General features: G+C 43.1%; 1 protein-coding gene across 1 annotated transcript in view; it reads left to right on the top strand.

Annotated features, from left to right (window-relative positions):
- The window catches only part of LOC118376255 (protocadherin Fat 2-like), an 82,862-nt gene that overhangs the window by 6,154 nt on the left and 54,064 nt on the right, over positions 1-22,644 (top strand). The window contains exons 2-7 of the mRNA XM_052487543.1: positions 6,269-9,589; positions 10,004-10,315; positions 19,245-19,303; positions 20,287-20,397; positions 20,758-20,967; positions 21,270-21,477. Coding sequence (XP_052343503.1) covers positions 6,286-9,589; positions 10,004-10,315; positions 19,245-19,303; positions 20,287-20,397; positions 20,758-20,967; positions 21,270-21,477 — 4,204 coding nt within the window. The 5' untranslated portion in view covers positions 6,269-6,285. The remainder of the gene's footprint in view (positions 1-6,268; positions 9,590-10,003; positions 10,316-19,244; positions 19,304-20,286; positions 20,398-20,757; positions 20,968-21,269; positions 21,478-22,644) is intronic.

The following is a 22,644-nucleotide window of genomic DNA, read 5'->3' as shown; positions in this document are numbered from 1 at the left end:
AGAGAGAGAGAGAGAGAGAGAGAGAGAGAGAGAGAGAGAGAGAGAGAGAGAGAGAGAGAGAGAGAGAGAGAGAGAGAGAGAGAGAGAGAGAGAGAGAGAGAGAGAGAGAGAGAGAGAGAGAGAGAGAGAGAGAGAGAGAGAGAGAGAGAGAGAGAGAGAGAGAGAGAGAGAGAGAGAGAGAGAGAGAGAGAGAGAGAGAGAGAGAGAGAGAGAGAGAGAGAGAGAGAGAGAGAGAGCAGAGAGAGAGAGAGAGAGAGAGAGAGAGAGAGAGAGAGAGAGAGAGAGAGAGAGAGAGAGAGAGAGAGAGAGAGAGAGAGAGAGAGAGAGAGAGAGAGAGAGAGAGAGAGAGACTCACCCCCCCCCCTCCTGTGGTGTTGATGGTATCCTCAATGAAATGATCAAATATACAGACAACAAATTCCAATTGGCTATACTAAAACTCTTTAACGTCATACTTAGCTCTGGCATCATACTTAGCTCTGAACCAAGGACTGATCACCCCAATCCACAAAAGTGGAGACAAATTTGACCCCAATAACTACCGTGGAATATGTGTCAACAGTAACTTTGGGAAAATCCTCTGCATTATTATTAACAGCAGACTTGTACATTTCCTCAATGAAAACAATGTACTGAGCAAATGTCAAATTGGCTTTTTACCAAATTACCGTACAACAGACCATGTATTCACCCCGCACACCCTAATTGACAACCAAACAAACCAAAACAAAGGCAAAGTCTTCTCATGCTTTGTTGATTTCAAAAAAGCCTTCGACTCAATCTGGCATGAGGGTCTGCTATACAAACTGATGGAAAGTGGTGTTGGGTGTAAAACATACGACATTATAAAATCTATGTACACAAACAACAAGTGTGCGGTTAAAATTGGCAAAAAACACACACATTTCTTCACACAGGGCTGTGGGGTGAGACAGGGATGCAGCTTAAGCCCCACCCTCTTCAACATATATATCAACGAATTGGCGCGGGCACTAGAAAAGTCTGCAGCACCCGGCCTCCCCCTGCTAGAATCCGAAGTCAAATGTCTGCTGTTTGCCGATGATCTGGTGCTTCTGTCACCAACCAAGGAGGGCCTACAGCAGCACCTAGATCTTATGCACAGATTCTGTCAGACCTGGGCCCTGACAGTAAATCTCAGTAAGACCAAAATAATGGTGTTCCAAAAAAGGTCCAGTCACCAGGACCACAAATACAAATTCCATCTAGACACTGTTGCCCTAGAGCACACAAAAAACTATACATACCTTGGCCTAAACATCAGCGCCACAGGTAACTTCCACAAAGCTGTGAACGATCTGAAAGACAAGGCAAGAAGGGCATTCTATGCCATCAAAAGAAACATAAATTTCATCATACCAATTAGGATTTGGCAAAAAATACTTGAATCAGTCATAGAGCCCATTGCCCTTTATGGTTGTGAGGTCTGGGGTCCGCTCACCAACCAAGACTTCACAAAATGGGACAAACACCAAATTGATACTCTGCACGCAGAATTCTGCAAGAATATCCTCCGTGTACAACGTAAAACACCAAATAATGCATGCAGAGCAGAATTAGGCCGGTACCCACTAATGATCAAAATCCAGAAAAGAGACGTTAAATTCTACAACCACCTAAAAGGAAGCAATTCACAAACCTTCCATAACAAAGCCATCACCTACAGAGAGATGAACCTGGAGAAGAGTCCCCTAAGCAAGCTGGTCCTGGGGCTCTGTTCACAAACACAAACACACCCTACAGAGCCCCAGGACAGCAACACAATTAGACCCAACCAAATCATGAGAAAACAAAAAGATAATTACTTTACACATTGGAAAGAATTAACAAAACAACAGAGCAAACTAGAATGTTATTTGGCCCTAAACAAAGAGTACACAGCGGCAGAATACCTGACCACTGTGACTGACCCAAAATTAAGGAAAGCTTTGACTATGTACAGACTCAGTGAGCATAGCCTTGCTATTGAGAAAGGCCGCCGTAGGCAGACATGGCTCTCAAGAGAAGACAGGCTATGTGCTCACTGCCCACAAAATGAGGTGGAAACTGAGCTGCACTTCCTAACCTCCTGCCCAATGTATGACCATATTAGAGAGACATATTTCCCTAAGATTGCACAGATCCACAAAGAATTCGAAAACAAATCCAATTTTGAAAAACTCCCATATCTACTGGGTGAAATTCCACAGTGTGACATCACAGCAGCAAGATTTGTGACCTGTTGCCACGAGAAAAGGGCAATCAGTGAAGAACAAACACCATTGTAAATACAACCCATATTTATGCTTATTTATTTTATCTTGTGTCCTTTAACCATTTGTACATTGTTAAAACACTGGATATATATATAATATGACATTTGTAATGTCTTTACTGTTTTGAAACTTCTGTATGTGTAATGTTTACTGTTAATTTTTGTTGTTTTTCACTTTATATATTCACTTTGTATGTTGTATACCTCATTTGCTTTGGCAATGTTAACACATGTTTCCCATGCCAATAAAGCCCTTGAATTGAATTGAATTGAATTGAATTGAATTGAGAGAGAGAGAGAGAGAGAGAGAGAGAGAGAGAGAGAGAGAGAGAGAGAGAGAGAGAGAGAGAGAGAGAGAGAGAGAGAGAGAGAGAGAGAGAGAGAGAAATCAATGAGCTGTTAAAAATCATGACTCAGAAACACTGCAAACTTTGCCCCAAATACATTTACAGGTACAATACCATGGAGGTGATGTTGAAATTCGATCTGTTCTGAGCAGCATGGCTGAGCGTGTAGCAACAGGTCGTGACTGCGGGGGTTTGAATGAGGAGGAGGAGGACAGGCAGGAACACACAGGAACATGAACAGGAGAGCATCCCACAGCAGACAGACCTCAGTAATCAATGACTGCCTGAGGACCCACCAGCAGCACTGCCAGCCAGACAAACATTTCATTTTAACCCCTACATCTGGAAATGAAATGGTTTAGTGCCATGTTCACTTCGACAAATGGCACCAATTCCCTACATTGCGCACTACGTTTTGACCGGAGTGCACTGTATATAGGGAATAGGTTGTAATTTAGGACTCAACCCATGTTCATGTAAAGGATAAGGTTCATTTAGAATGATCTGAAGACTGTAAATTGATATGGCGTCAAATTGAAAGAGATGACAGGAGCTGTTTAAACCAAGACAATATGAATACTGTGGTCCTTTGTAGCTCAGTTGGTAGAGCAGAGCACTAGAGCAGAGTAACACCAGTGTAGAGGGTTCAATTCCCAGGATCACCACCAGGTTAAATTGAATTCCATATTTTGTATTATTATTTCACCAGGCAAGTCAGGTAAGAACAAATTGTGATTTACAATGATGGCCTACCCCATTTGTGCACCGCCCTACGGGACTCCAAATCACCAGGATGGATTTGAACCAGGGACTGAACTGAGAAGCAGAACCCGAGACCGCTGCGCCACTCGGGAGCCCTACGCATGCATGCATGACTGTCGCTTTGGATAACAGCGTCTACCAAATGACATATATTATGATGTCACCAGCACGGCCTAGTTAAGACAAACCACACCTACAGTTGAAGTCGGAAGTTTACATACACTTAGGTTGGAGTCATTAAAACTCGTTTTTCAACCACTCCACAAATTTCTTGTTTAACAAACTATAGTTTTGGCAAGTCGGTTAGAATATCTACTTTGTGCATTGACACAAGTAATCTTTCCAACAATTGTTTACAGACTGATAATTTGACTTATAATTCACTGTATCACAATTCCAGTGGGTCAGAAGTTTACATACATGAAGATGACTGTGCCTTTAAACCGCTTGGAAAATTCCTGAAAATGATGTCATGGCTTTAGAAGCTTCTGATAGGCTAATTGACATAATTGGAGTCAATTGGAGATGTATCTGTGGATGTATTTCAAGGCCTACCTTCCAACTCAGTACCTCTTTGCTTGACATCGTGGGAAAATCAAAGGAAATCAGCCAAGACCTCAGAAAAATAATTGTAGACCTCCACAAGTCTGGTTCATCCTTGGGAGCAATTTCCAAACGCCGGAAGGTACCACGTTGATCTGTACAAACAATAGTACGCAAATATAAACACAATGGAACCACGCAGCCGTCATACTGCTAAGGAACGAGACACGTTGTGTCTCCTAGAGATGAACGTACTTTGGTGCGAAAGTGCAAATCAATCCCAGAACAACAGCAAAGGACCTTGTGAAGATACTGGAGGAAACAGGTACAAAAGTATCTATATTTACAGTAAAGTCCTATATGGACATAACCTGAAAGGCCGCTCAGCAAGGAAGAAGCCTCTGCTCCAAAACCGCCATAAAAAAAGCCAGACTACGGTTTACAACTAACTACACATGGGGACAAAGATTGCATTTTTTTGAGAAATGTCCTCTGGTCTGATGAAACAAAAATATAACTGTTTGTCTATAATGACTATCGTTATGTTTGGAGGAAAAAGGGGGAGGCTTGCAAGCCGAAGATCACCATCCCAACCGTGAAGCATGGGGGTGGCAGCATCATGTTGTGGGGGTGTGGGGAAGGGGGGGTGACAGCATCATGTTGTGGGGGTGTGGGGAAGGGGGGGTGACAGCATCATGTTGTGGGGGTGCTTTGCTGCAGGAGGGACTGGTGCACTTCACAAAATAGATGGCATCATGAGATGGGAAAATTAAAGTGGATGTATTGAAGCAACATCTCAAAACATCAGTCAGGAAGTTAAGGCTTGGTCGCAAATGGGTCTTCCAAATGGACAATGCCCACAGCATATGGACAATGCCAAATTGGTGCATTCACCTTATGACATCCAGTAGAACAGTCACAGTCACAACAACAGTTGTGGCAAAATGGCTTAAGGACAACAAAGTCAAGGATTTGGAGTGGCCATCACAAAGCCCTGACCTCAATCCTATTGAAAATTTGTGGGCAGAACTGAAAAGGTACATGTGAGCAAGGAGGCCTACAAACCTGACTCAGTTACACCAGCTCTGTCAGGGGAAATGGGCCAGATTTCACCCAACTTATTGTGGGAAGCTTGTGGAAGGCTACCCAAAACGTTTGACCCAAGTTAAGCAAAAAATAATCAACAAGTGGGACACAATCATGAAGTGGAACGACATTTATTGGATATTTCAAACTTTTTTAACAAATCAAAAACGGAAGAATTTAGGTCAACATTGGATCATTCAGAGATCCTCACTGAACTTCTGGAGAGAGTTTGCTGCACTGAAAGTAAAGGGGCTGAATAATTTTTCACGCCCAATTTTTCAGTTTTTGATTTGTTAAAAAAGTTTGAAATATCCAATAAATGTCGTTCCACTTCATGATTGTGTCCCACTTGTTGTTGATTCTTCACAAAAAAATACAGTTTTATATCTTTATGTTTGAAGCCTGAAATGTGGCAAAAGGTCGTAAAGTTCAATGGGGCCGAATACTTTCACAAGGCACTGTATATGATTTATTTTGAGGATAATATCTGTAGTTTTTTATTTTTATTGGCAAAGATACATTTTCGTTATCCGCTAGAGAAAAGGGCTCGTATATTTCACTATGAGTCTTATGAATTGTTGAGCTTTAAATGTGTTTACATTTAGGAGTAAAAGGGTCACGTCTGAACAGCCTACGCTGAACAGAAGACCGCTCAGAACACAGACAGAAGGTAGAAACAAACCACCAAATCCTGTTTTACATCTGTCATCACGTAACAAATCCTTTTTTTATTAACACATGTTGACAAAGGCTTTATAATAATGATTTGATTATCAGTTGTTGCACTCAAGGGAAAGGAATAATGACATGGGGGACACCACCTGTCTAATGCTGCTCTGAGGCTGTTTCTTGTCATCAAACAATGTATTGCTTTGCTTTGGTCAAGGCATGTTAGAACAGGAGACAAATACCTCACAGCAGGCTTTCACTGTGGTGTTGTGTCACTGGATCATTATTCTCACATTGTACTGCTCAGACAGGAGCAGGCACTAGGGAAATGACTGATGTGTTCACAATCTGGTCAAAGAGATGTATTTTGTATGGACTTGTACGCAATTTTCGTAGATGATTGAACTATAAGTTAAGATGTATATGTTTTCTCGCCATCTGAACTCAAATCTAATTCTCTCTCTCTCTCTCTCTCTCTCTCTCTCTCTCTCTCTCTCTCTCTCTCTCTCTCTCTCTCTCTCTCTCTCTCTCTCTCTCTCTCTCTCTCTCTCTCTCTCTCTCTCTCTCTCTCTCTCTCTCTCTCTCTCAGAGCTGAGGATCCTGGTGATGACAGTGAAGATGGTTAAAACAGACACAAGTACACTACTCTTAGTGGTAGCGGTCTTACTAAACCTAGTAGCAAGTAACGAGTATCACAAAATACCAACAAAATGGAGCTTGGGAAAGGTGCTTGGAAAGGACAGCTCTCCCATGAGGTTCACTTATCATCTCTACAATGCCACCATTAATGAGAACTCAGCCCCCAGGACTGCTGTGGAGAGTCCCATCAAGATGGGCATCGTAGTGACCGATCCTTTCTGGGACATCAAGTTCAAACTCGTCTCTGGAGATGACGACGGCCTATTCAAAGCGGAGGAGGTCAGAGTAGGGGATTTCTGCATTCTGCGAATCAAAACGCGAAGCAGTAATTCTGCATCACTAAACAGGGAAGTAAGAGACAGTTATACTCTCACCATTGAAGCCACTGAAATCACGTACGACTTCCAAGCCAGGACCAAGGTATTGGTTCAGGTGATTGACACCAATGACCTGAAACCGCTCTTCTACCCAGCCTCGTACAACGTAGTCATCAGGGAAGACGCTCCGTTGAAGGCCAGCGTGGTCAGGGTCAGTGCGACGGACGCGGATATCGGCTGCAACGCTCAGTTCTATTACTCCTTCATGAGTAGAGCCCATCCGTTCGCCGTTGATCCTTTCTCAGGCGCCATCAGCCTCGTCAAGAGACTGAACCACAGCCGAGCAGAAACATACGATCTTACTGTATTAGCCGAGGACAGGACCAAGAAGATATCTGGGGTTCAGAAGTTTGGTAACGTGGCCAAGGTTAAAGTTACCATAGAAAAGGTCTCCTCGACCGCCCCCATCATCAAACCTCTCCCGGTTGTCCTGGCTCAGAAGGATGAAGAGGAGAAGATAACTATTGATATCCATGTAGAGTCGGGTGTAAAGCAGATTGAGTCCATTAGTATTGTTGCTGGGGATCCACAGAGGTATTTTGAAATGATTCCATCCAGCCTGCAAGGCAATGGATTCCAAGTGGTCTCCACCAAGAGAATGAACTGGTCCCAGAGCCCATCTGGATTAAACCTCTCCCTTCAAGCTAAAGACAAGAGCAGTCCACCTTTAGTTTCTCCAGTTTCAGAAATCCATATCCCTCCGTATAAACAAAGCCTGTTTAGCTTTCTGGAAGACACTTACATTCTCACACTAAGTGAGTTTTCACCACCAAAAACACATGTGGTCAGAGTTAGTGTGAATCCGGCATATTTGAATGTTAGATACCACATTAAAAGTAACTCTGATAGCTCCAAATTTAAGATTAACCCCAAAACAGGAATAATCGTTACCTCAGACTCCTTTGACTCCGAGAAAAAGTCTCGTTATGAATTCGACGTGATAGCGAATCACGGCGAAGCCGAGACCCATATAGTTGTTGAGATAACTGACGAAAACGACAACGCCCCCATATTCACCAAACCTTCATACCAAGCCACACTACCAGAGAACGTACCTATAGGCAGCAGTGTTCTAACAGTCTCTGCAATAGACGAGGACAGGGAACGAAATGGTTTTGTGACCTATGCCATAGCCAACTCAACTCCTTCCCCATTCACAATAGACCCAATCAGTGGAGTGATCTCTACATCTGAGGATCTGGACTACGAGTTGATGAAGAGGTGGTATCATCTCAGAGTGTGGGCTTCGGACAGCGGCAGTCCCTTCAGTCATGTTTCTGAATGCGCTGTGACGATCACCATGAGCAACGTCAACGACAACACCCCTCTGTTTGAGCAGGTGGGATGCAACGCCACCATACCTGTAGATTTAGCGGTGAGAGAGCCAATCGCAGAGCTGTCAGCTGTTGACTTGGACGAACTACAACAGCTCAGATATGTGATCGAGTCAGGGAATGACCAAAAACTGTTTGACATCGATGCTGTATCAGGAGTCATTACACTGATCAGACAGATACCCACAGCTTCGATAGAGACTGAATTACCTTCGTTCAGACTCAGAATCACAGCAACCGACGGTAAACATACCTCTGATCCCTCTGTTGTTACTGTTACTATCGGTAACCAGGGCACTGAAGCCACCGTCAGTTGTCAGGAGACTGGGATTTTCAAACGGCTTACAGACAAACTGATTGAATCCATAAAGCCAGGGTTGACTTTCCAGGATGAGGAATCCTTCTCGGACGTTCATATTATCAACCGCTACTCTCCTAAGTTCAACTCTGGCATCCCGAGTACTATTGAAATCAGAGAGGACTTCCCTTTGAATTCAACTATCCTTTACTTCAAGGCTACGGATAACGACACTGGATTCAACAGCAAGCTTGTGTACGCTATCTCAAGTGGAAATGAAGATGGGTGTTTCTCCATTGGTATTTTCTCTGGGGAGCTTCAGCTTGTGTGTCCTTTAGACCAAGAAACCAAAGAGTTCTACATTTTGAATGTAACTGTCTATGACTTAGGAAGCCCACAAACCTCAGCATGGAAATTTCTCGCTGTGAATCTGTTGGATGTTAACGACAACCGACCAGTATTCGACCAATCCAGGTATGTCGTGCACATCCCAGAGAACACGGAGGTTGACACGAGGATATTCCAAGTGCACGCAACAGATTTAGACTCTGAGGACAATGGAAACATATTATATTCGATGCTAACTTTAACTGATCTTTTCAAGATCAATGAACTCACTGGCGAAGTGAAAGTGTCTGATCGTTTAGACAGAGAGGCCTTTCCCAGACATGACCTGAAGATACAGGCTAGAGATCAGTCTAAAACAGACCCACAGCTCTTCTCTATGACCGATCTGGTGGTCGTGTTGGAGGACATCAACGACAATCCTCCCAAGTTCGTCCCCAAGATCTACAACATCAAAGTCCCCGAGGACATTCCCTTGGGGACGGTGCTACTGTGGGTCGAGAGCTACGACTTAGACCTGGGCAGCGCTGGACAGATCAGCTACAACCTGAAGAACAGTGAGAACGGGGCCTTTTTTCTGGACGCGTTGACGGGATCTCTAACCCTTGAGAAGGAACTGGACTTTGAGAGGAGACAATCTTACAACCTGACGGTTCGAGCGGTTGACCATGGTCTTCCTCGGTCACTCTCCTCCTCCTGTTTCATCGAGGTGGAGGTCCTGGATGTGAATGAGAACCTCAATAAGCCGGTCTTCTCCATGTTTGTCTATGAGGCATCAGTGATGGAGGACGCTCCTGTGGGAACCTCAGTGTTCACGCTGACAGCAGCAGACAGGGACCTGGGGAGAGATGGAGTCGTCAGGTACCACATCCACGATGGATCTGGCCTGGGAGTTTTCATGATCGATGAGGAAACAGGTAAATATATATGTGTGCCCGTGCGTGTGCGCGTGCGCGTGTGTAATAATAGTAATGAACAATGTAAAACAATAACCTGAGGCTTCTTGGGACCCGTCTATGTTCCTACATAATGGATTCTTTACAGCTGATAGCCTGTGACCTCACAATGTATCACGTTTCATTAGTATGCTTGACTCCTGTTGGAGAAATGCTCTGTCATTATAGTGCTGAACACCGGCACTGACGCACCAGGCCTCCCTTTCAGAATATTACTCATACTTATAATCTGACAGTGTAGTATCCAGTTTTAATTAACCAAATATCTATTTTTTGGGGTCAACCTAGATGATTTAGCAAAGTTGTTCATCACCACACAAAAATGGAAATACAGATGGATGACATTATAAACGATTTCTCCTTCTGTTTTTGCAGGTGTAATCCGCACGGCTGAGACGTTGGACCGCGAGGCCGTCCCACACTACTGGCTATCGGTCTATGCCAAAGACCTTGGCACCATCCCTCTAGTGACCTGGACAGACATATTTTTGGAAGTCCTGGACATCAATGATAACCCTCCCCAGATGTCCCAGCCGGTCTACTTCGGCTCCGTCCTGGAAAACATGCCTAAAGACAAGTCAGTGGTTCAGGTCACTGCTACTGACGTGGACAGCTCCTCTGAGGGGAAACTCACCTTCCAGCTGTTGGAGTCACCGCGGAGGCATTTCACCATCAACACCAAGACAGGTAACTGACACATTTCACAAGGAAACACAAAGATGTGATTTTTAAAGTGATTTATAAATTGATTTTTAAAGTGATTTTTAAAGTGATTTTAAAGTGATTTTAAAGTGATTTTTAAAGTGATTTTAAAGTGATTTTAAAGTGATTTTAAAAGTGATTTTTAAAGTGATTTTTAAAGTGATTTTTAAAGTGATTTTAAAGTGATTTTAAAGTGATTTTTAAAGTGATTTTAAAGTGATTTTAAAGTGATTTTAAAAGTGATTTTTAAAGTGATTTTAAAGTGATTTTCTGTAGTAGAAGTCTTAACACTTTTCAGGAAATATAGACTGCTGTTTTGTGCCCATATTACATTCGACAACTCTACATCAAATATACATCTCAATATAAAGTTTAATTAGCTGTCATTTCTCAAGTTGAGTAGAAAATGGTAGATTATAACATGTCTCAGCAGCACTGTGCACAGGCATCACTCAGGGTGTGTCATAACCTGTGGTGAAAACCGGCCAAGGTTAAACTGCCCTTATTTTCTACCTATAAATGTACACAAAAACACAACCAATGATGCAGTCATGTCTGGGTGTGGGAGGGCAGTGAGTGTAAAATATCAACTTCTCAACCAGAAAGTTAAAACCCCAAATCTCTGACAGTTTCGTCATGCAGCTGAGTGTCTATCACACAACAACATAGCATGGGCCTTTGAAGACAGGGCAAATTGCAACCAGATTAGTTCTACGGCGCAAGCTTCCACACGGCCATCCATCCTCGACTCGTCATCTCTGCTGGGCTCTGTGTGTGTGTTTGTGTGGTTGTCTGTGTGTCTGTGTGTCTGTGTGTCTGTCTGTGTGTCTGTCTGTGTGTCTGTCTGTCTGTGTGTCTGTCTGTCTGTCTCTGTCTGTCTGTCTGTCTGTCTGTCTGTCTGTCTGTCTGTCTGTCTGTCTGTGTGTGTGTGAAAAGGAGCTCCATTAATGCCTTGGAAGATGTACAATAGATTAGATGTTTTATAGAAACCCCCAGTGTAATCAAGACACAGGTTAGTTTCGCTGAGACTGCCTGGAGTGATCTGAGTGCGGAGGGGAAAACTGAAAACTAGCTGTTATTTGCAGCAGGTTCGCAACTCTCTTTCTTATTGGTCTATTAACTCAATTATGGTCTGGTGATGTCAAAACTCTGTCCCACCGAAACAGGCTGAAATTTCAGGTGGTCTTTTCAAACAACTCTTACACTAAAATGACAGTATCCTCATTTATACTGAGTGTACAAAATAATAGACCAGGTAAATCCAGGTGAAAGCCATGGTCCCTTATTGATGTCACTTGTTAAATCCACTTCAACAAGTGTAGATGAAGGGGAGGACAAAGGTTAAAGAAGGATCTTTAAGCCTTGAGACAATTGGGACATGTATTGTTAATGTTAACCCTATTCAGAGGGTGAATGCACAAGACAACATATTTAAGTGCCCTTGAACAGGGGGATGGTAGGAGGTGCCAGGTTGGTTTGAGTGTCTAACGCTGATGAGTTTTTCACGCGTTCCCATGTGTGTCAAAAGGACATCCGGCCAACTGGAGTCAACATGGGCCAGAAACCCTGTGGAACGCTTTCGACCCCTTGTGGAGTCCATGCCCTGACGAATTGATGCTGTTCTGAGGGCAAAAGGGTGTTCAATATTCCGAAGGTGTTCCTAATATTTTGCGCATTCAGTGTATATAAAACACAGGAAAATCAGGCCTTTAAACTCATTACTACGACACAGGCCTTGTTCTTCTACAAAGTGAAGAGTATAGGTGGAATAAAACACTTGATCAATAAAGTGAAAACTCAACTTCTATCACTCAACAGCATGGTAGATTTATGGCTCGTTGTGAGAGGATATGAGCTGTGCTCCTCATGTCTGAACAGGATACACATGACTCAGAGAAGTCTGACTAAGATCTCAGTTCAGGAGTGTAGCAGCAAAGTACACACAGTACAGTATCTGTAGAGATGTCCCAACAGAACGTCAGCTAAGACCAACCAATAATACATTTCAATACAAGCAGTGTAGCTGTATTACCAGCTGGAAGATACACAAAAACAAAAACTTTGAAAATAAATAATATTTTGGGGGATGCTTATATTTGTCCTGTTATTCATTTATAGACGTGTGTAACATAAATGCCTTTCTTGCATATCCTAACTCCCCCAGTGCGTGGAGTCACCATTGTCCAGCACCCCTGGAGAAACAGGGAATAACTGCACAGAGAAATATTTATTTGTGGGCTCCAGGATTTAAACCAGCGACCTTCCGGTAAACTGGCCCAACGCGCTAACCTTGTTGGCCAACTGCTATCCCAGAAAAACCCTATGAGGTCAAGAGTCCTCTTTACAAGGAGATCAAGCAGAGAAGGGCAACTCCATTACGAATAACACTGACACAGGATGTGAACCGACAAGTCTCAGCTAATGATAAAAGCAACATAACGCGTCTCCCCGTAAAGACCCAGCAGGATGGGTTTTGAGTGCCGTAAAAGTATTTAGCTTTACGGCCCCCCGCCCACCAAACACACACACACAATGTGTAATTAGTCCCTGGGGTGTCACTTGGGGCAGTCGGATGGTGAACTAAACTGAACTCTGATATATACTCTGATATCAACTCAGGCTGTGATCCAGACAGCCTCACCCAGATTTCAACACAAAAGACTAAAAAAAGTCTGAACCAGTCATGTAACCTGTTTTGTCAGTTTTTCTGATCATATAGTCGCTTTAATTTGGCATGAGAATTAGCCTACTAAAGGAACAGAATCAGCATGGCAAGAGAATTAGCCTACTAAAGGAACAGATGCAGAATGGAAGGAGAATTGGCCTACTAAAGGAATAGAAGCAGAATGGAAGGAGAATTAGCCTACTAAAGGAATAGAAGCAGAATGGAAGGAGAATTAGCCTACTAAAGGAACAGATGCAGAATGGAAGGAGAATTCGCCTACTAAAGGAATAGAAGCAGAATGGAAGAAGAATTGGCCTACTAAAGGAATAGAAGCAGAATGGAAGAAGAATTGGCCTACTAAAGGAATAAAAGCAGAATGGAAGGAGAATTCGCCTACTAAAGGAATAAAAGCAGAATGGAAGGAGAATTAGCCTACTAAAGGAATAAAAGCAGAATGGAAGGAGAATTCGCCTACTAAAGGAATAGAAGCAGAATGGAAGGAGAATTAGCCTACTAAAGGAACAGATGCAGAATGGAAGGAGAATTAGCCTACTAAAGGAATAGAATCAGCATGGAAGGAGAATTAGCCTAATATAGGAACAGACGCAGAATGGAAGGAGAATTAGCCTACTAAAGGAATAGACGCAGAAGGGCAGGTGAATTAGCCTACTAAAGGAACAGACGCAGAAGGGCAGGTGAATTAGCCTACTAAAGGAACAGACGCAGAAGGGCAGGTGAATTAGCCTACTAAAGGAATAGACGCAGAAGGGCAGGTGAATTAGCCTACTAAAGGAACAGAATCAGCATGGCAGGAGAATTAGCCTAATATAGGAACAGACGCAGAATGGAAGGAGAATTAGCCTACTAAAGGAATAGAAGCAGAATGGAAGGAGAATTAGCCTACTAAAGGAACAGACGCAGAATGGAAGGAGAATTAGCCTACTAAAGGAATAGAATCAGCATGGAAGGAGAATTAGCCTACTAAAGGAACAGAAGCAGAATGGAAGGAGAATTAGCCTACTAAAGGAATAGAAGCAGAATGGAAGGAGAATTAGCCTACTAAAGGAACAGAATCAGCATGGAAGGAGAATTAGCCTACTAAAGGAACAGATGCAGAATGGAAGGAGAATTAGCCTACTAAAGGAATAGAATCAGCATGGAAGGAGAATTAGCCTACTAAAGGAATAGACGCAGAATGGCAGGTGAATTAGCCTACTAAAGGAACAGAAGCAGAATGGAAGGAGAATTAGCCTACTAAAGGAATAGAAGCAGAATGGAAGGAGAATTAGCCTACTAAAGGAATAGAAGCAGAATGGAAGGAGAATTAGCCTACTAAAGGAATAGAAGCAGAATGGAAGGAGAATTAGCCTACTAAAGGAACAGATGCAGAATGGAAGGAGAATTAGCCTAATAAAGGAATAGAAGCAGAATGGAAGAAGAATTGGCCTACTAAAGGAATAAAAGCAGAATGGAAGGAGAATTAGCCTACTAAAGGAATAGAAGCAGAATGGAAGGAGAATTAGCCTACTAAAGGAATAGAAGCAGAATGGAAGAAGAATTGGCCTACTAAAGGAATAAAAGCAGAATGGAAGGAGAATTAGCCTACTAAAGGAATAGAAGCAGAATGGAAGGAGAATTAGCCTACTAAAGGAACAGAAGCAGAATGGAAGGAGAATTAGCCTACTAAAGGAACAGACGCAGAATGGAAGGAGAATTAGCCTACTAAAGGAATAGAATCAGCATGGCAGGAGAATTAGCCTACTAAAGGAATAGACGCAGAATGGCATGAGAATTGGCCTACTAAAGGAATAAAAGCAGAATGGAAGGAGAATTAGCCTACTAAAGGAATAGAAGCAGAATGGAAGGAGAATTAGCCTACTAAAGGAATAGAAGCAGAATGGAAGAAGAATTGGCCTACTAAAGGAATAAAAGCAGAATGGAAGGAGAATTAGCCTACTAAAGGAATAGAAGCAGAATGGAAGGAGAATTAGCCTACTAAAGGAACAGAAGCAGAATGGAAGGAGAATTAGCCTACTAAAGGAACAGAAGCAGAATGGAAGGAGAATTAGCCTACTAAAGGAACAGAAGCAGAATGGAAGGAGAATTAGCCTACTAAAGGAATAGAAGCAGAATGGAAGGTGAATTAGCCTACTAAAGGAACAGAATCAGCATGGCAGGAGAATTAGCCTACTAAAGAAACATACACAGAATGGAAGGAGAATTAGCCTACTAAAGGAATAGAAGCAGAATGGAAGGAGAATTAGCCTACTAAAGGAACAGACACAGAATGGAAGGAGAATTAGCCTACTAAAGGAATAAAAGCAGAATGGAAGGAGAATTAGCCTACTAAAGGAATAGAAGCAGAATGGAAGGAGAATTAGCCTACTAAAGGAACAGACACAGAATGGAAGGAGAATTAGCCTACTAAAGGAATAAAAGCAGAATGGAAGGAGAATTAGCCTACTAAAGGAATAGAAGCAGAATGGAAGGAGAATTAGCCTACTAAAGGAACAGACGCAGAATGGAAGGAGAATTAGCCTACTAAAGGAATAGAAGCAGAATGGAAGGATAATTAGCCTACTAAAGGAACAGACACAGAATGGAAGGAGAATTAGCCTACTAAAGGAATAAAAGCAGAATGGAAGGAGAATTAGCCTACTAAAGGAACAGAATCAGAATGGAAGGTGAATTAGCCTACTAAAGGAACAGAATCAGAATGGAAGGTGAATTAGCCTACTAAAGGAACAGAAGCAGAATGGAAGGAGAATTAGCCTACTAAAGGAACAGAATCAGAATGGAAAGAGAATTAGCCTACTAAAGGAACAGATGCAGAATGGAAGGAGAATTAGCCTACTAAAGGAACAGAAGCAGAATGGAAGGAGAATTAGCCTACTAAAGGAATAGAAGCAGAATGGAAGGAGAATTAGCCTACTAAAGGAATAGAAGCAGAATGGAAGGAGAATTAGCCTACTAAAGGAACAGAAGCAGAATGGAAGGAGAATTAGCCTACTAAAGGAATAGAAGCAGAATGGAAGGAGAATTAGCCTACTAAAGGAATAGAAGCAGAATGGAAGAAGAATTAGCCTACTAAAGGAATAGAAGCAGAATGGAAGGAGAATTAGCCTACTAAAGGAACAGACACAGAATGGAAGGAGAATTAGCCTACTAAAGGAATAGAAGCAGAATGGAAGAATAATTAGCCTACTAAAGGAACAGACACAGAATGGAAGGAGAATTGGCCTACTAAAGAAACATACACAGAATGGAAGGAGAATTAGCCTACTAAAGGAATAGAAGCAGAATGGACAATCTTTACCAAATGACAATACAGTTGCATAGCTTATCAGTGGATAGATTGGGAAAGGGGAAAGGGAAAGTGGGATACCTAGTCAAATTGTAGCAGGTTGACGTTTATTGTCAAATGATTTGTCCTGGGGGGTAGAACTGAGCGATTTCCCTTCAGGCTAGCTAGCTGCAATTTGAAAATTGGTTGTTATGTAAAATTTGTGAAATCAAAATGATCTTTTTGTTCTTAATTTAAGGTTAGGGTTGGACATTAGGGTTAGCAGTGTGGTTAAGGTTAGGGTTAAGTTTAGGGTTAGGTTTAAAATCTGATTTCATGACTTTGTGGTTGTGCTAGCTAGTGAACACTCTGCAGACTCCAGAACATCATTCACCATGAAAGATGTTAACCTGCTTGACTGTATTGGCTCTTGCTACACACATTATAATAGTAAAGTGTCCACAGACACTGAAACGTTGAGTATTTTATGAAAATAAGAGGCTCTGGAAAGCTCTCAGAGGTTTCTTTAGTGACGACTATAAAGCCAAATAAACGCTGTTAGAAAAACAGACTTGTGGGAAGGAAGAAGAGTGAACCAGCTGCCTGGGGCTCGGACAGTGACAGGTGTGCTGGGTCATTCCGCTATTTCGGTGCCTTTTGAGAAGCTTGGTTTAAAAAAAAAATGTAACTTTTGATTTCAGCACATTTTACCATTCTGTCACAAAGAGCGCATGTTGAACAATAAAAAACATGTTTTCCTATCTCAAGCGGTTTATAACAAAACGACTGTAGTAAGTGCCTATTAAAGGCAGTGATGGGAAAAGTACCCATTTGTCATACCTGAGTAAAAGTAAAGATACCTCAATAGAAAATGACTCAAGTAAAGATGAAAGTCACCCAGTAATATACTACTTGCGTAAAAGTCTAAACCTATTTGGTTTTAAATATACTTAAGATTCAAAAGTAAATGAAATTGATAGAATATACATAAGTATAAAAAAAGAAAAGTATAAATCATTTCAAATTCCTTATATCAAGGGGATACATCGGGATCTTTTCAGAGTCAGATATATTAGATGAACTCATGGATAACATTTTTATTTCTCCGTGACCAATATATATATATAATATGAAGGAAATTAGAGGAAGTTTCGCGAGCCAATGCTAACGCTGGTTAGCAATTATGCTAGTGCTATTTAGCAACTTCCTTCAAACTACACTCTGAGACATACAGTGAATTTTCTCCACATTTTGTTAAGTTACAGCCTTATTCTAAAATTGATTAAATTGTCCCCCCCTCCCCCATCAATCTACACACAGTACTCCATAATGACAAAGCAAGGTTTAGACATTTTAGCAAATATATATACATAATTTTTTTTTTTTTAAAGTATTTACATAAGTATTCAGGCCCTTTACTCAGGACATTGTTGAACAAGCTTTGGCATAGATTACAGCCTCGCGTCTTCTTGGGTATGATGCTACAAGCTTGGCACACCTGTATTTGGGGAGTTCATCCCATTGTTCTCTGCAGATCATCTCAAGCTCTGTCAGGTTGGATGGGGAGCGTCGCTGCAGGGCTATTCTCAGGTCTCTCCAGAGATGTTAGATCGGGTTCAAGTCCGGGCTCTGGCTGGGCCACTCAAGGACATTCAGAAACCTGTTCCGAAGCCACTCCTGCGTTGTCTTGGCTGTGTGCTTAGGATCATTGTCCTGTTGGAAGGTGAACGCTCGCCACAGTATGAGGTCCTGAGCGCTCTGGAGCAGGTTTTCATCAAGGATCTCTCTGTACTTTGCTCCGTTAATCTTTCCCTCGATCCTGACTAGAATTCCAGTCCCTGCCGCTGAAAAAAATAGCCACCACCATGCTTCACGGTAGGGATGGTATTGACCAGGTGATGAGCAGTGCCTGGTTTCCTCCAGACGTGACGCTTGGCATTCAGACTAAAGAGTTCAATCTTGGTTTCATCAGACCAGAGAATCTCATAGTCTGAGTGTCCTTTAGGTGCCTTTTGGCAAAGTCCAAGCGGACTATCATGTGCCTTAAACTGAGGAGTGGCTTGCGTCTAGCCTCTCTACCATAAATGCCTGATTGGTGGAGTGCTGAGGTGATGGTTGTCCTTCTGGAAGGTTCTCCCATCTCCACAGAGGAACTCTGGAGCTCTGTCAGAATGACCATTAGGTTGTTGGTCACCTCCTTGACCAAGGCCCTTCTTCTTCAATTACTCTTGTTGGCCGGGTAGCCAGCTCTAGTGGTTCCAAACTTCTTCCATTTAAGAATGATGGTGGCCACTGTGTTTTTGGGGACCTTCAATTCAACGTTTTGATGGTGCTGGAAGGTGGTGTTGGTCAGTAGGAGGCACTCTTTCCTCTGGTCTAAAATAAATGATCCCAATGCCCAAGAGCATTGGGAACATTTCCCTTTGTAAGGGCAATGGGACATTAAATGGGATATCGGATGGGACATCGGATGGGACATTAAATGGGTGTCCTGGCTCTCTGTGTTCACTAAATATCCCATGGCACTTATCATAAGAGGAGGGGTGTTAACCCCGGTGTCCTGGCTAAATTCCCAATCTGGACCTCATACCATCATGGCCACCTAATCATCCCCAGCTTCCAATTGGCTCATTCACCCCCACCCTATCTCCCCTGTAACTATGCCCAAGGCTGTTGTTGTAAATGAGAATGTGTATTCAGTCAACTTACCCGGTAAAATAAGGGTAAAATAAAATAAATCAATCAAAATACAATTAAATATTGGTGCACAATTTCTATTTAAAATACCAAAGGGACTCAAAATACACTCATTTCGTGGAACTACCCTGCTACTGCTGTCCATGTGGGAAAGATTCCTTACTGATGACCCTGCTCCTTCTTCCTCCTTCCCTCCCATCACCTCATCTCCCCCCTCCCCCTCTCTGACCCTCCCCCTCTCTGCCCCCTCCCCCTCTCTGTTTTCTTAGGTGTCATCAGCACTCTGACCTCTCTGGACCGGGAACTGAAATCTGAGCACAGTGTTGAGGTGAGAGACTGAACCACCTGCTTGTGATTAAACAACATGTGCATTTTTTACGAGATCGTTAAAAGGCCTAACCATGAGAGCTTGAACTAGACTATCAATTATCCATAATGTGTGTAGTCTTTATAAATACATGTGATTTATGATACATACAATTTTTATTTTTATTTAAAATCTCAATCAATACTCCACAGACTAAACCCTCTTCCTCCTTATCCTACTGTTAGACTAAACCCTCTTCCTCCTTATCCTACTTGTAGACTAAACCCTCTTCCTCCTTATCCCACTGTTAGACTAAACCCTCTTCCTCCACATCCTACTGTTCGACTAAAACCTCTTCCTCCACATCCTACTGTTCGACTAACTAAACCCTTCTTCGTCCATATCCTACTGTTCAACTAACTAAACCCCTCTTCCTCCAAATCCTACTGTTCGACTAACTAAACCCCTCTTCGTCCATATCCTACTGTTGGACTAACTAAACCCCTCTTCCTCCAAATCCTACTGTTCGACTAACTAAACCCCTCTTCCTCCATATCCTACTGTTGGACTAAACCCTATTCCTCCACATCCTACTGTTCGACTAACTAAACCCCTCTTCCTCCACATCCTACTGTTCGACTAACTAAACCCCTCTTCCTCCACATCCTACTGTTCGACTAACTAAACCCCTCTTCCTCCATATCCTACTGTTCGACTAACTAAACCCCTCTTCCTCCACATCCTACTGTTCGACTAACTAAACCCCTCTTCCTCCACATCCTACTGTTCGACTAACTAAACCCCTCTTCCTCCATATCCTACTGTTGGACTAACTAAACCCCTCTTCCTCCACATCCTACTGTTCGACTAACTAAACCCCTCTTCCTCCAAATCCTACTGTTCGACTAAACCCTCTTCCTCCACATCCTACTGTTGGACTAACTAAACCCCTCTTCGTCCATATCCTACTGTTCGGCTAACTAAACCCCTCTTCCTCATCTCAGGTGATAGTGTCGGACAACGGAGACCCTCCTCTCCGCTCCACCTCGACAGTGATCATCCAGGTGCTGGATGAGAACGACAACAGACCCCAGTTCAACCACAAGCTCTTCCAGGTCTGCTTTTGTTGGCTCTTTGGGGTCTCCTACATTTATAAATGCAGCCTACATTTACATTTACATTTAAGTCATTTAGCAGACGCTCTTATCCAGAGCGACTACATAGGGCAGCCCAATTCAGATGTTTTTTTTTCAACTAATTGATGTTTTGACCAATCACATCAGATCTTTTCACATCATATATTTTTCAGAGCTGATCTGATTGGTCAAAATGCCATTGTGCACTACTTCTGACAAGGACCATGTAGGGATCTGGCAACAAGAAGTGCACTATTTATGGAATAGGATGCACTCTGTGACAACTAAAAAGGGCTTTTGTAAATAAATGTGACTGATTGATTCATTGATTGTTTCCAGGTCAAACTACCTGAGCAACACAGGGGTCAGGGGGTGAAGCCACAGGTGGAGGTATGTCGGATGGTTGCCCAGGACGACGATGAAGGGCCTAATGCTGAGGTCACCTTCAGTCTCCAGGACAACCAGAACGAGAAGTTTGAGATCCATCCAGACACTGGGGTGGTGACAGCACGGGGAGACTTTACAGCAGGCAACTACAGCATCCTCACAGTAGGTGGACAATATTATGATAGAACACCACAATTACCATGTTCTACTGATTCTTCTGCTTTTCACATTCACACAAAATGTTGGAACACTCTTTAGGGACACCTGCTATCCCTAAACAAATACAATCACACCTTCTTTCATGGCTCTCATTCACATGCAGGGAGCGTGTAAACTTGCATGTGAATACCATTGTGATGAACCCTGTCATTTTCTTATGTACTGTGATGAGTAACACAAAGATCCACACCCCAGCGCAATAACATTAACAGTGTCCTTTCCATCCCAACCCTTCCCTCTGTCAGATCAAAGCAAAGGACCATGGGAGCCCGGTGAGATCGTCGACAGTCCGCCTCGACGTAGAGTGGATCTCCAAGCCGACGCCCACCTCCGATCCGCTGACGTTTGACGAGCCACACTTCACCTTCGCTGTCATGGAGACGGATCCTGTCACTCACATGGTGGGGATCATCCTCACGGAGACACAGAGGCTATTGTGGTATGACATCACAGGTGAGGACTAACATCGGTAACTCTGACGGGTGGAGATGTGCAGTATGTTGTGTGTTGTGTGCAGCGTGTTGTGTGCAGTGTGTTGTGTGTTGTGTGCAGTGTGTTGTGTGCAGCGTGTTGTGTGTTGTGTGTTGTGTGTTGTGTGCAGTGTGTTGTGTGCAGTGTGTTGTGTGTTGTGTGTTGTGTGTTGTGTGCAGTGTGTTGTGTGTTGTGTGTTGTGTGTTGTGTGTTGTGTGCAGTGTGTTGTGTGTTGTGTGTTGTGAGCAGTGTGTTGTGTGTTGTGTGCAGTGTGTTGTGTGTTGTGTGCAGTGTGTTGTGTGTTGTGTGTTGTGAGCAGTGTGTTGTGTGTTGTGTGTTGTGTGCAGTGTGTTGTGTGCAGTATGTTGTGTGCAGTGTGTTGTGTGCAGTGTGTTGTGTGCAGTGTGTTGTGTGCAGTGTGTTGTGTGCAGTGTGTTGTGTGTTGTGTGTTGTGTGCAGTGTGTTGTGTGTTGTGTGCAGTGTGTTGTGTGCAGTGTGTTGTGTGTTGTGTGCAGTGTGTTGTGTGTTGTGTGTTGTGTGCAGTGTGTTGTGTGTTGTGTGCAGTGTGTTGTGTGCAGTGTGTTGTGTGCAGTGTGTTGTGTGTTGTGTGCAGTGTGCTGTGTGTTGTGTGCAGTGTGTTGTGTGTTGTGTGCAGTGTGTTGTGTGTTGTGTGCAGTGTGTTGTGTGTTGTGTGCAGTGTGTTGTGTGCAGCGTGTTGTGTGCAGCGTGTTGTGTGCATTATGTTGTGTGTTGTGTGCAGTGTGTTGTGTGTTGTGTGCATTATGTTGTGTGCAGTGTGTTGTGTGCAGTGTGTTGTGTGCAGTGTGTTGTGTGTTGTGTGTTGTGTGCAGTGTGTTGTGTGTTGTGTGCAGTGTGTTGTGTGCAGTGTGTTGTGTGCAGCGTGTTGTGTGTTGTGTGCAGTGTGTTGTGTGCAGCGTGTTGTGTGCAGTGTGTTGTGTGTTGTGTGTTGTGTGCAGTGTGTTGTGTGTTGTGTGCAGTGTGTTGTGTGCAGCGTGTTGTGTGCAGTATGTTGTGTGTTGTGTGCAGCGTGTTGTGTGCAGTGTGTTGTGTGTTGTGTGCAGTGTGTTGTGTGTTGTGGGCAGTGTGTTGTGTGCAGTGTGTTGTGTGTTGTGTGCAGTGTGTTGTGTG

Source organism: Oncorhynchus keta, chromosome 30, assembly GCF_023373465.1.
Source record: "Oncorhynchus keta strain PuntledgeMale-10-30-2019 chromosome 30, Oket_V2, whole genome shotgun sequence".
NCBI classification, from domain to species: domain Eukaryota; kingdom Metazoa; phylum Chordata; class Actinopteri; order Salmoniformes; family Salmonidae; genus Oncorhynchus; species Oncorhynchus keta.
The sequence above is the reverse complement of the archived record's forward strand: the minus strand, read 5'-3'. Positions and strand labels throughout refer to the sequence as shown.